At 32.8% G+C, this 13,575-nt stretch overlaps 1 protein-coding gene across 2 annotated transcripts in view; it reads left to right on the top strand.

Annotated features, from left to right (window-relative positions):
* LOC130447341 (uncharacterized) overlaps positions 1–13,575 on the top strand; it is a 57,048-nt gene that overhangs the window by 27,007 nt on the left and 16,466 nt on the right. For both annotated transcript variants that reach the window (XM_056784109.1, XM_056784110.1), the window contains exons 4-8: positions 1,190–1,299; positions 1,352–1,560; positions 7,642–7,873; positions 11,855–12,082; positions 12,152–12,305. In XM_056784109.1, the coding sequence (XP_056640087.1) occupies positions 1,190–1,299; positions 1,352–1,560; positions 7,642–7,873; positions 11,855–12,082; positions 12,152–12,305 (933 nt within the window). The remainder of the gene's footprint in view (positions 1–1,189; positions 1,300–1,351; positions 1,561–7,641; positions 7,874–11,854; positions 12,083–12,151; positions 12,306–13,575) is intronic.

A 13,575-nucleotide genomic window follows, 5' to 3' on the forward strand; every position in this document is an offset into this window, starting at 1 on the left:
TAAATTAGACTATTTGAGGAGTCATCTCGACTATCTAGCTCTCTATACCTACATCTAAGAGCTATTGCTATATTATTTCCAAAGAAGGCTATTTTTTCGACTTTTCAAGGTGTTAAAACTACTCTCTTAAGGTAGTTGAGCCTTTTGCTAAACCACATTCGCAGAGTAAAGGCTCTGTTGCTTTCATAGGCTGCTTGCAAATCTTCAGTTGTCATCTTCTACCATGCTCATCATTTAAAGTGCTATTTGACCCATGAAAACAGTTTAATGTCGTCTTATATATCTCGAGATGTTCCTCAGACTTCTTAGTTGATTCAGATATGAATATTTTGGATTATTTTATTCCTGGAGTGTTTTAACACTGATACATCATCTGGTCCTTCCCTATCAGTTTAGTTCTTATTGAAGTAACATCTCATGTGGTCATAGTAGGGTTCTGGTCCAAAATTTAAATAACGTAAAGAAATAATAATAAATAAAATCTACCAAGCGGTACTGAATGTTCGCTGGATGAAAATGCGCGAGTCAGCAGATATAGAAGGCTTTTCAAAAAGTGCGTTACATCGTATGTTAACCGAAAATTTGGAGTTGAGAAAGCTGCGCGAAACAAAAGAATAATGGACTGAAAAGGGAGAACCAGCTCCAAAGGAAGCAAAGATAGTTCCATCTGCAGGCGGCATGGTCATAGCATCGGTTTTTTGGGAAGTGCGTGGGATAATTTCCATTTCATTTATGGCGAGTATTATATAATGTTGGAGCGAAGAAATTATGCAAATTCAGCTGCATTTGAGTAATAAGAAAATGCTGTTTCATCAAGACACTGCTCCAGCTCCCACATCCTTTATTGCAATAAATCAAATTGGTTAATTAAAGTTTGAATTGCTATCTCGTGCACCATATTCGACAGATTCAGCCCCCTCGGAATATTTTATGTTCCCAGAGGAGCTTGACGATTTTTTATTATAAAAAGGGTATCGAACTTATTGAACATCTTTGAGAAAGTGATTGGAGCTGAAAGGAAGTTACGTTGAAATGTTGTAATGGTATATCGCCTCAATTTTCTGAAAAATACTCAATTCATAAGACTTGTAAACTTTTCTCAGGTTATAGGAGGACCAAAAGCCATGAGTATGTTCTTTTTAGTTCCGTCTGTACACAGAACGAAAGTAATTGTTTAATGTCTTTATAGATTAAAAAGAGAAGATATTCCAAGTGCTTGCTATAAGGACGTAGGATGTTTCGAGGCATCAGGACCATTTCAATACCTAGATACTATCCCAGACAAACCGGATGATATAGGTATAAAAAACTGGTTTAGTACTTCAAAATTCTACTAATACCCACTTAACAGGTACGAAGTTTTTGATGTACCCAGGTAGAAGAAGGCGAAAAAGAGGATCACCTCCCGCTGAAGTGCCATTTGAAAAATTAGACGAAGCGTTCGAATGGGCCAAAGACGGATTCAATGGTAGTTTACCAACGAAAGTTTTGGTTCATGGTTTCGGTAGTGATTGTAACTATATTTGGGTGTACGAGATCAGAAGTGCTTTGATGGCTATTGTAAGTATTTTAATTAAAGATTCAATTGGGTTTTTAAAAAAATTTTTTTTTGTGATAAATGAAAAGATTATATAATAGTTTTATAACAAAACTACTTTTTTTTTCGCAATAATTTTTGAATCCAGTACCGAAGACATGCCGACAACTCCCGAACAAACCCGAGTGCGTGTGACGTCATAATGTTAGTTTTCACTCATTGCAGTTGATAGAAAAATAATAAATACAGTGTTTTGTTCTATTTGATTTTGTTATCATTATTAAATATTTAAATTTATAATAAAAAATATCGAACCTCAAAAGTTATCGTTCTTGTTTTGTACCATTATGTACGAATTCTACAAAGGCAACTCCTGATAAAATGTTTTTAAATGTTCCCCAAGATGTCAAACGTCGAAATAAATGATTTCAAGCAGTGCACTGTGATAATCCCCAAACAAAATCGAATTATTTTTATTGTGAAGATCATTTCGATGTAAGTATTTCTTAATACCATTTTTATTAATTATTATTTATCTAAGTATACCAATCAAATAATTATTATATATTTAAGTAAAGTTCAGTAAATAAATTTTTTTAACTGGACTTCAAATCATAACCTTTAAAATCATAGCATTCAAAAATTTTTTTATTGATAATTTAAAGTGCTTAAATAATAAATTTATGTATCTTTATCTAATGATTGGGATTCAATTTGATAGTTATTTCGAGGTTATGTATTTGACTATAGTATTAAATTTTATGTTATGGTGGTTTTTCTGTTGTTATAATAACATATAAATAATTCTTATGATTTCTGTTTTTTTTCTAGCTGAAAGATGACATGAATAATTACATTTATTATACAACGATGGGAGGTAAAGCAAAGATTAAAATTGATGTGGTACCACTCAAGTTTGACTGTCAACCTAATCGTAAAAGACAAGGCACTACAACGGTTCTTAGACTAGCTGCAGAAAAACGACAAACGACAAATAATTCAAGAAATTTTAAATGAATCTTCAGAAAATATGGAAATTGGTAATCCTCCAGAACCAAAAATTGATGCCGTATCAGCCAGTACTGTTGAAAATATTGGAGTAGATTTTGCTCCTTCAAATGAAACACCTGGCCAAAAGGTCACTGTTGAAACACAAACTAATATTAACCACCGTACTGTTGCTGTACAAGTAAATAGTCGTCCTAAGTATCGTAGCGTATCAGTTCAATGTAAAATTTTATCAATCGGAATCGATGAATCCTGCTCATCAATTAAAACTGGTAGCATAAGTACTGCAACATCTTCAATAAAACCATTGCGTCAAAAATTACATTCAAATTTATTGGAAGATACTCAGAAAAGTTTGTCATCTATTAGTTTTACAAATTCAAATAGTTCACAAGATATTTATGAACGTTCCGAAAATACCGGTTCAAGTACTATGGATTCTAGCAGCCTTCAATCTCCTGTGAAAAAATGTGAAATTTTGAAAGTCACAAATTACTTAATTAACGATAATTTAAAAGCGTATACTGGTGTTCCTCAAGAATAGAATGTGGTGCTATAACGCATTAGTGTAATATCTAATATTGATATTACTAATATAAAATTATCTTTGATGAAAATACGACGCCAAGATACTTTGGAAAGATTAAGTGAACAGTTTGGAATGAGTGTCAGCAATGCTAGTATTATTTTTAATAAAACAGTTCCTGGCACATTTATTAAAAAAACTCGTTTATATGCCGAACTCTAGTAATATAAAAAAAATACTACCGATAGCATTTAGAACTTCATACAATCATTAACTTGGTCAGAGTATATGTAATACTTTAAAATATTTAATAACTTGTACACCAGATGGCTTTATAAACTTCATATTAAAAGGATTTGGAGGTCGAATTTCAGATGAACTATTATTCCAAGAAAGCGGATTATTGGAAGAGTTACCCGAGGCTTGTGCTGTCATGGCCGATCGAGGATTCAAAAACATTGTTCAACTTCTTGACGATAAAAATATTGAATTAATTCGATCATCTTCAGTTAAGTGTGGAGTAAAATTATCACAATCAGACGTGTTACAAGGCAAACGAATCGCTGCTCTACGTATTCATATAGAACGCGTTATTGGAAGAATAAGAGAGTTTGATTTTCTAAAACCTCATGCGGTTGTTAATCATAATATGTTACATTTAACAGATAATATTGTTGCCATTGCTGCAGCACTTGTAAATTTACAAGCGCCTATAATTTCTACTTAAGTTTAAGAGTATTTGTATTATAAAATAAATTACTAGGTGTCTGTTCTATTTAAGCTAATATATTTATTATTTATTGTAAAAATACATCAAAATATAATAAATAACATTAATTAACTTTCTACAGATTTTAATAATTTTGGAAATATATTTTTGAACCAAAATACTTGACTATTTTTAATTAGAGCTTGTGTATGTGCATAATCATATTTTAATTTTTTAATGTAAATAGTTTTATTTTCTTCAAAATGTGGATCAGCAACACAAAAGATACCTTCTTTTTTACCAGTCAATAACATTTGTAGTTGCATTTGGGCATTACACTTCAAGCTGACTTTACCTTTTAGTAGAAAAATATCCAATGATTTATGACTGGTGGGACATTGTACTTCAACAATGGCATTGCTTGTCATTCCATCAGGAGATGCTGCAAAATCGGATGACTACGTACTAGATACATCCCCGGACGCGTTATTTTTACTCTTAATAATAACTTCGATTACATCTTTTTCTAACTATTTTTCTCGTGTCAGCGCTTTTCTCATGAACTTTACTTGCACCAATGATTTGTTGAAGTAGCGAACCATTATTACTTTTTCAATGAACAGCTTCATAAAATTTTGATGCAGTAATGCGTCCATAACGAAGTTCATGCCAAATTGCATATTCACTTTGCTGCTTGGTTAGCTTCTTCACACACATCTTCTGCCATTTCAGTTTTAGCGAATTCCAGAAATTAATCGATGTAGCGATAAATTGTAAGCTTTTTTGAATTCTAAATCAAAATTTAATTGCCCAATTCGAGAATTTATTTGTTGATTTTTGGCAAATTCAGCAACTTCTTGTAAAAATGTACTATTATCCGGAAAATTTTCAACAGGAGTAGTAGAGGTTTTTTTTGTTAGTTTTTCTGCTTCAATATATTTTATAACTGTACCAATGCCTGATTTTTTCCAATAGCAAGCGACTTCTGTTAAGTCGGATCTTCACTTCTATGATAGATCCACATAAGTAATGCTAATGCATGTTTGCAACCACCTGTAGACACAATATAAAAGATTATTATTGCTTACAACATCAAAAAACTTAAATTTAATAGGAGTATAAATTATCTGCTGAAACTGCACAGTCATGGCATTGAACATCTTGATTTTTTTTGACGTTTCATTAATAGTTAAAGTAACTGAATAAGCTTTACTCCGAACTCGGTGTTCTGGACATACCCGTCCTTTTACAATACAAATATATTATTTTTACGACTTAGTTGAACATAACCTATAGTTTTGTCGCCGTAACTCTCACGCGATGCTCTACAATTTATGAAATAAATAATTATATTTAATGTAATGGAGAATAAATACTTAAGTATTTTCATTAATTATATTATTTTTTAACAGACTTACCTTGATACCTTGGCACCTCTAACTTCAGCAGAATTAAACTGAACGTCATTTTTTAAATAATCGGTGATCATAAATATATCAACATCAGGAATATTATCAGACTTTGCCTTAATAAATCCTTTATCACACATAGCTAATCGAAACCAAAAAACAACTCGTATTTTAGCAATAAATTTTCAATATTATTGTCTAGTCACGTGTAATAGCCGTAAACGCTGTACTGTTATTAAATAGCTATAACATTATGACGTTACAACTATGGTGACCAATCATGGCGCGTTTATAGTCACGTGATTTTTATTTAAATTTCATCAATTTTTAATTGTTTATAATTAATTGAAAAATGTTTTTTTAAGTTTTTTGCATTAAATATGAATATTATTAATAATAAAGTTTTAAAATACATAAAAAAAATCAATAATTTTTTTTTTCAAAAACCCAATTGCTACGTCGTGCACCATATTCGACAGATTCAGCTCCCTCGGATTATTTTCTGTTCCCAGACTTGAAACAATGGTGGAGGTTGTTCTGTATATGGAAATTTTATTTTATTTGCATCTTCATTCAGTTTCTTTTTTAGTTTTTACAAGTTTTTGTCTACAAATTGTTACAATTTTTTGTCAAGAAACTTTCTTTCTATCTCTTTAATAATCAAACATAGAATTGAACAAACACGAATACAAAGAAAAACGGAAAAAATCTCATTTCAAGCATTTCAGAGTTTTCCAATATTTCGATATCTTGTGAATTGAATCAACTTTCAAAAACTATTTTCTTCTGTACGTTTTTATAATATTCGTTTTGAATTAGAATGTACTAAAAGAAGAAGCAATTAAAAGAGGGAATCAATGATTTTTTTGCTATTTAACTAAGTGTAATATACAAAAAAGGTGTATTTGAACAAGTGAACCATATCTCTTGCCTCTTCTAATCAACAAAATACCGCGTGTAGCTCAAAATTAGCAGGTCTTTATATCATTAGAACCTCTTTTAACTTTTTGGATAAAGTTTAGTTTTTGTCCACTAAGCAGCTTCAAACCACGCTTAACTAATTCTAATTAAACAGGTGTATATTCCAAATGAAATTACCAATCACTGCAGTGATCGTTGGATTGTTAAATCAATGGAATCAGTGACTTCCAACTTTACTTTTCATTATATTCATGTACGAGAACGTTGTTTGTATGAATATGTCGAGTCGAAGATCATCATATGCAAATTTCTACACTTTTTTTTGAGAAACTATTTCAATCGTCAAATATGCGATGTGCTCGAATTTCTGAAGCTCTAGTCCTTTCAACTCTTCGTGAGTCTCTAGGAGTTGTATTTGAAACAGTCCAGTATCAATTTCAAATGACTCCATTATCATCATTTATATCTTTGTTGAAGAATGCTTTATTGTCAAAAAAACGTATACAATTTGTAGACTAGACCTCGTAAATAACTAAAAATACAAACACACAAATAAATAAATAGATACAAAAATAAAATTAAATATAAAAAATACAATAAATAACGAAATTATCATTGGAATACTAGACATTTACAACTTTCTAGTAAATATGACTTCAAATTCCTGCGAAAGCGGGAAAATATGTTATAGGTTTGATTTCAATTGGCAAATGATTGTGCATTTTTTTCGTATTGTACAGTATTGAGCCTTCATCTATCTCTAACCGTGCTCCGCGTTCCTAAGTACAATGACCCTATTGAATCAATATTTTGAATCGTCTAAAAACTCTCAGTTTAATCTGAATTAATATCTAACAGCTCGTTTTCGTAGTTTGAAAATTCACTTAAATTGAGTTTCACAACTCAATAAGTCCATAATAAACTGCCATAGTAATTAATCCTCATCTTAGATCGAAACAAGTAGCACTCAACTCTTCAGATAACAATAAATTACAGATTAAACGACGTCATTTGGATCGCATCATAATTAAAGGATTATTAGGTCACTAGTATAGTCCTATGAAGTGCCTTGAGGTCAGGGATGCTCCAAAAGAAATTAGTATCGTTTGTAAAAAGACATATTTTACCAATGATGTCTAGATAGGCAACTATATTGATAAACAATAGAAATAAGTTAGATCCCAGTACTCAGCTTTGAGGCATCTTCCAATACTTATTTGAGTGGATATAATGAGTTTTTTTATTGTTTCTAATTTTTTTCCATTTTCTTATAATGTAACGACTCACCTCTAACGTATACAAACTCAAATATAATTTCCAGGTGTTTTTAGTTTGTTATATCTTCATTTTCCTCGCAGGTTTACTTTAAACGATTTCTGAAATCCGAACGAGAGGCATTTTTCATCCACAAGTTCTGTGGAATAGCTTCAATCGCATTATGGAAAAGAATATTTGGATGCTTATGTTTTAATAATGATTAATTTAGTTATTACCATCGTTTATATTAATTTACCACTTTTGCATTTTACAGGAAGAAGTTAATATAATTTGTGTTGATTGGAGTAACGGAGCTTCTCTACCAAATTATTTGAAAGCCTCAGCAAATACAAGACTTGTCGGTAAACAATTAGCATTGTTATTGAGAGGTCTTGTTGAAAAAATTGGACTTTCATTAAAAAAAACTCATATCATCGGTTTCAGTTTAGGAGCTCACATTGCCGGGTTTGCTGGATCAGATCTTGGAAATTTGAGCAGAATTACCGGTAAATTTATTCTTTTTATAGTAAATACTTAAGTGGCAGCATACGTATATAGTTAACACCCTTACAAACATAAACAAAATTTTATCATTGCATAATCGGCGCAGATTCTTAGAATTGTATTTACAAGTTCTTGATAATCTTTAGCAGGGAATCCACCCAAATTTCTCTAAGATCGACTACCAATAATTTCACTGATTCTCGCACTTCTCCTCGTCTCAATGAAATATAAAATCTTCCCCCAAGTAAGAAGTTTTTTCTTCAGGGGTAAGTTTTATTTTCTCTTTTAACATTTTCATGTTGAGATTGGAAGATAACCTAAAGTATATAAAAAATATTCTTAGACGATCTACTATATCTCAAATTTACAAAAAATTGTGTTAAGTAATATACGAGGTCTGGCTATTAAATAATGAGACTGCGCGCCTAGAGGGTGCCCTATACGGGTGGGGTAAAAAACGAGTAGTTCATTGGGTATCTAGATATCTTGTCTAGCAACGTATCATTCTCCAGAGGGTCAGACTGTCAACCAGACTCACTATTTGGCAGTTTTGGCAACAGTGCGAGAGCGAGTTCGTAAAACGACCTGATTTTGCACCAGGGCAACGCACCTACCCATAACACGCTCGAACTTCCGCCGTACTCACCAGAATTGGTACCGTGCGACATTTTTTGTTTCCCAAGACAAAATCTGCTTTGGAAGGGAGGGAAGGGTAGTATATTCAAGGGGGCATTCGAATGTAGAATAATTTTTACAATAAAACCCTTTTCCGTAATTATTTATTAGTCAGACCTCGTATCGTAAGACAGATTTCAGCTCTGCGTCGAGCAAAAAAAAAACGTTATACAATGTACGACAATGTCACGTTATATCAGATTTTAAATACGTAAAGAAATGAAATATTTAAAAATCTCTTATGTCATGTCCTCGACGTCACACATGAGTGAGATGTGTTTCGATGCATGAATAAAACATGTCTGTGATATCTCAAGTCGAATTTTTAAACTTCCAAACAACTTGAACAAATATACCCAAGCTCGACTTAATCAACGAGCAATTTTTGAACAACACAAAAATTTTATGGAGAAACATAATTTTCAAACAACATACAGAGTGAGTTTTGAATATATGTATATAATAACTTTACAAATTATGGATTTAGGATTTTTGTATTCCAAATCCTTAAAAAATAAAGAAATATTTGTCGAGTAATGATCTCTAGGAAGTAACGCGATGAATAAGTAATATGAAAAGATTGAAAAGTGAAGAAATAGATAAGGAAACATAGAAACTGCTAAGCTGAATCAGGAACAGAGAAATGGAAACAAAATTATCACTGATGGAAATTAGGAAAGGCGAATAGGCTTAAAAAGCAAAAAGGATTGGATTGACAAACAAATAAGATTGATGAATAAGAGAAACCAAGTTTGGATTAATGACCCAAAATACGAAGGCAACAAAATTGCCAATAGAGCTAAAATAGATAGAAAAAGTGAATCAGGAGAAGAAGAGGCAAAAAAACTGGTTAGGTTTGTAAAGGGTGGGAATAACTGAGTGGAGAGAAAAAATATTGGATAGAAACGGATTTTTTTATGTAAAAAGCAAGCACAAGAAGGTAAACCCTTTTACACTCAAGTAATTCGATTGATACCTGCCTTGTGGAAATACCTGTGGAAGTTTTGAACTTCTGTAGGCTGCAGTTTTCCGGAAAAACGTTCCTTTGTAGTTGATTCCACAGGTATGCACTTCTTAAAAGAAATGAGTGTAGATAAATCGAAGTTCTAGGTGTCTCTAAGTGGGATTATGTTGGACAGCTCGGAAGAGCAGTTGCCGTGATAATAACGGTAAAACAAACTCAGGTCATCGACTTTTTTACTATGCTTTAAGCTGACCAAGTTCCTAGTCTACCCTGGATCGCCTATAATACAAACTATTATCTTATTTGAGCTCTTTGGTCTTAGAGAGAGCTCCAAGGTTTTGTGAATCTGCCTCAGCTAAATCAGCTAGGACATACTGATCCAAACCTCAACACCAAACAAGCGAATTTTCGGTAATGGTGATATTTTATATACAGACAAGACCAAATTCTGAGCTGCAGTGCCAGCCTTCTTTGTAAAAACAGCAGTTTTGTCTAGTAGATGGTCTATGTAGAGGAGAAATAGCGTAGGTATCAAGATGCATCCCTGGGGAATACCAGCGTTGACCTCAAACATTTCTAAGGTGTGTCCATCTATAGCGTTCTGGATGAATCGGTCTTTGAGAAAGCTACTAAGTCAGTCGATGAGTGAAGACGACAAACTATAGGATATTGATTTATTTACATAACAAACACTATATTCACTATAAAAAACATATATATATATATATATATATATATATATATATATATATATATATATATACATATATCAATACCTTCCTAGAAAAGAATAATATGAAAAATTCTTTATAACAAACATATTAAAGACGCCGACAAACATCAAACGAACTGGCTTTTTGGTCCATGTCGTGTGGACGAATTCGTAATAATATGTTTATCGATAGATCTTCTTATTGGGGGATTTCTTACGAGGAGATTCGCTTAGTTTGATAAACAAAAATAATGAATATAATAAAAATAAACTTTGCGCTCAGTATTAAGGGATAAGTGTCCGAAACTAGGGACTCATAGACGTTTGCTTCTCTTGGTACCAATGAAAAATGATTGAAAATGAATATCAAAGAATTAACCTCAGCTTAAACTAATACTAAGAGGGTAGTTTATATTTAAACAGGAATATTGTTATAAAAAAATTTAAGGTACAGAGCTTGAATTTTTTGTAGTTTGTCCACATAATCTCCGTCACACTCCATACTATTTTGCGACGTTAATAACTTTCAAATTCTATCTATTTTTTCCTTCTTCTTCATACCACTACAGGAGATGCGTGCTTAAAATTCAGAAGTCCTGGTATCCATGTGGCTGAAATTTTGCGGTAACTTACAGTACTGCGTCTCCGGAAATGGATTTTTCTACATCCTTCTCATCGGTAACGCTTGTTCTGGGGCGTTGGGTTTGGAGCAAGTTTGCCACCACTTCTTAGCCTTTTTGGAATGCAAAACAACATTTATACACTTGAGTTTTGGAAACGCACTTAAAAAACGGACGAAAAAATGAGCTCGCACTTCTACGATTCCGGCTGATTCTAATAATTATTATTATCAAATGAATATACAAAAAATTTGAGGAACGTTTGAGAAACACAGTTTTGAGAAAAACGCTCTTTAAGTTTCAAGTCCATTTAAAACTATGAAAATCTCAACTTGCCTCAACCGGCGAAGACTGAGTATTTCTTCCTCTTCTTCTATAGAAATCTCTGTTCAAGCCTGTAAAAACTTGTCTAAACTTGTATGAAAGTATATATGTATAAAAGGGGGGCCAGGTATAAAGTCGACGGTACATAATAGGCCCGGACCCCAACTGCCAACTCAGCGCTCCGAACAGCTCTTTCTTCTACATGCTGTATCTTTAAAACGACTTCGAATTTTCAAAAATCACTTTACTACCGTGTTATAGACATGTTAAGAAAGCAATTTATGAACAAAAAATCGATTTTTTGAGCCCATCACATGGGATGACCAACGAGGTTTCGTGGTATTTGCTGATCTTTAAGCTTCGTTACAAACCAGTCTAGCATCCAGTGCAACCGGTTTTAAGACACTAAATTTTTCGGTTTATATTTGAAGCACCCTCGTAGTATATTATATGATAAATATAATGACCCTTTGATCTCATCTTCTCCGTATCCGCTCCTGTCCCTAAAGGGTTGTTCCCCTCATATAATTATTATAAGATATGATGAATCCCTTATCCAGTAAACATTATCACGTGACCACCACAATTATGTCGATTAATTCATATTTTTCGTTTATATTCTTTTACGACTTGACGCATAATTCACTTGACTGATTTTTTTCTCAATTTCAATATTGCTTATTTTCAGGTTTAGATCCCGCAGGTCCCCTATTCGAATCTCAAGATCCTCGAGCTCGTTTGGATCAAAGTGATGCGGAATTCGTGGACGTTATTCATAGTAACGGCGAAAATCTAATCCTCGGAGGATTGGGAACGTCTCAACCGATGGGTCATGTTGATTTTTATCCAAACGGAGGGAGAATGCAAAAGGGATGTAGTCATTTATTTGTTGGTGCTGTCAGCGATATCATTTGGTGTAAGGGCTCTATTTTATTTTTTAAATGAACGCCGATACGATAATAATGATATTTGGAAATATTTTCAGCATCACCAGTTGAAGGGCGGTCACTTTGTAATCACAGAAGGGCGTATCACCTTTTTATCGACTCTGTTTCACCAAGATGTCATTTTCCCGCGTTTCCTTGCGATTCCTACGAAGATTTTCTGAATGGAAAATGTTTTCCTTGTACTGAGGAAAGGTAAAACATTTTTAAATTAATTGATAATCACTTCATTTCAAATTGGAGAAAATTTTTATGGTATCGCTTGGACCAGTCTGTATATTTTGAGATGCCATGAAACTAGAGGAGTAAAAGCAACACTCTATTCTAAAATATAACTTGAGAAACTTTCTGGTTATTGCAGGAAAGATGGAATGATGCACAATGATGTATAAAATCATATTACCAATGTTGTTTGTCTCAAAATAGAGAAAGAGAGAAATGCTTTATTGTCAAAAAATTGTTTTAATTTATAGACAAAAGCTTATAAAAACTAGTAACTATGCCCTTAAATTATTGCGGAATGCGGGAAAAAATGATATCGATTTGATTTCAATTGGCAAATGATTGTGCGTTTTTTTGCATTGTAAAATATTGAGCCCTTTACTAATTCTAAACGTGGAGTGGGTAGGTAGAGGTCGTGCTTCGTTCCTAAGTGAACTAAGTGAACTACGTTCCCGTACAACTATCTTTCTGAAATTGGAGAAATGTGCTTACGATTTAAGGAAACGGATAAATAAGAAAGGAAGAGTCAGAGTTTTTAATCCTGCAGTGAGTCCTGCTGTTTAGTCCAAGTAAATATCCAACAGCTCTCTTTTGTAGTTTGAATATTCGCTCAAATTGAGTCGCATCAAATGTTTAGATGAAACTCGAGCTACACCACTAGTGATTATTATGATTATATGTATTTTGATGGTTGCAAAAAATTATTATCTAAATCATCAACTGGAAGTGTAGTTGTAGTTGGTGATCTACTTCCATCATTCTGGTTCTACTCAAATAAATCGTTCATGTTTATTACATATTAAAATGGAAGCTGAGCATAAGAGAAATAGGAAAACGATAAAAGTCTGATGATAATAATTGTCAGACTACAGGCTTTAAGCTTCCAAAACCTCTAAAAGTAAGAAAGAAAGACCTGTATCGTCGTGTCCTATACATTCATGGTATACTCTCAATCGTTCGTGAAACTCGCCGCCGCGAAATGGACGTAGAAGCTGCTGCTGGAATAACTTTTTTTGCAGTGGAAATAGATCACTATTTAGTCGTTTGAAACAAGAAAGTTATTCGAAAAAAAAAACGTCCACATTGACGTGGAGCTGCTATAAGTGACAGCCGTTATCCTCGTCCTGACTCTTTAAACTTAGAGCGTGTCTTGAGTTACAAATGGCTTGAAAAATTTGATTGAATTAAAGAAAATACATACAACATAATTTTACAAGAATAATCGTGTTATTCCAAGTCATTA

The sequence above is a fragment of the Diorhabda sublineata genome, chromosome 8 (genome assembly GCF_026230105.1).
Source record: "Diorhabda sublineata isolate icDioSubl1.1 chromosome 8, icDioSubl1.1, whole genome shotgun sequence".
NCBI lineage: Eukaryota > Metazoa > Arthropoda > Insecta > Coleoptera > Chrysomelidae > Diorhabda > Diorhabda sublineata.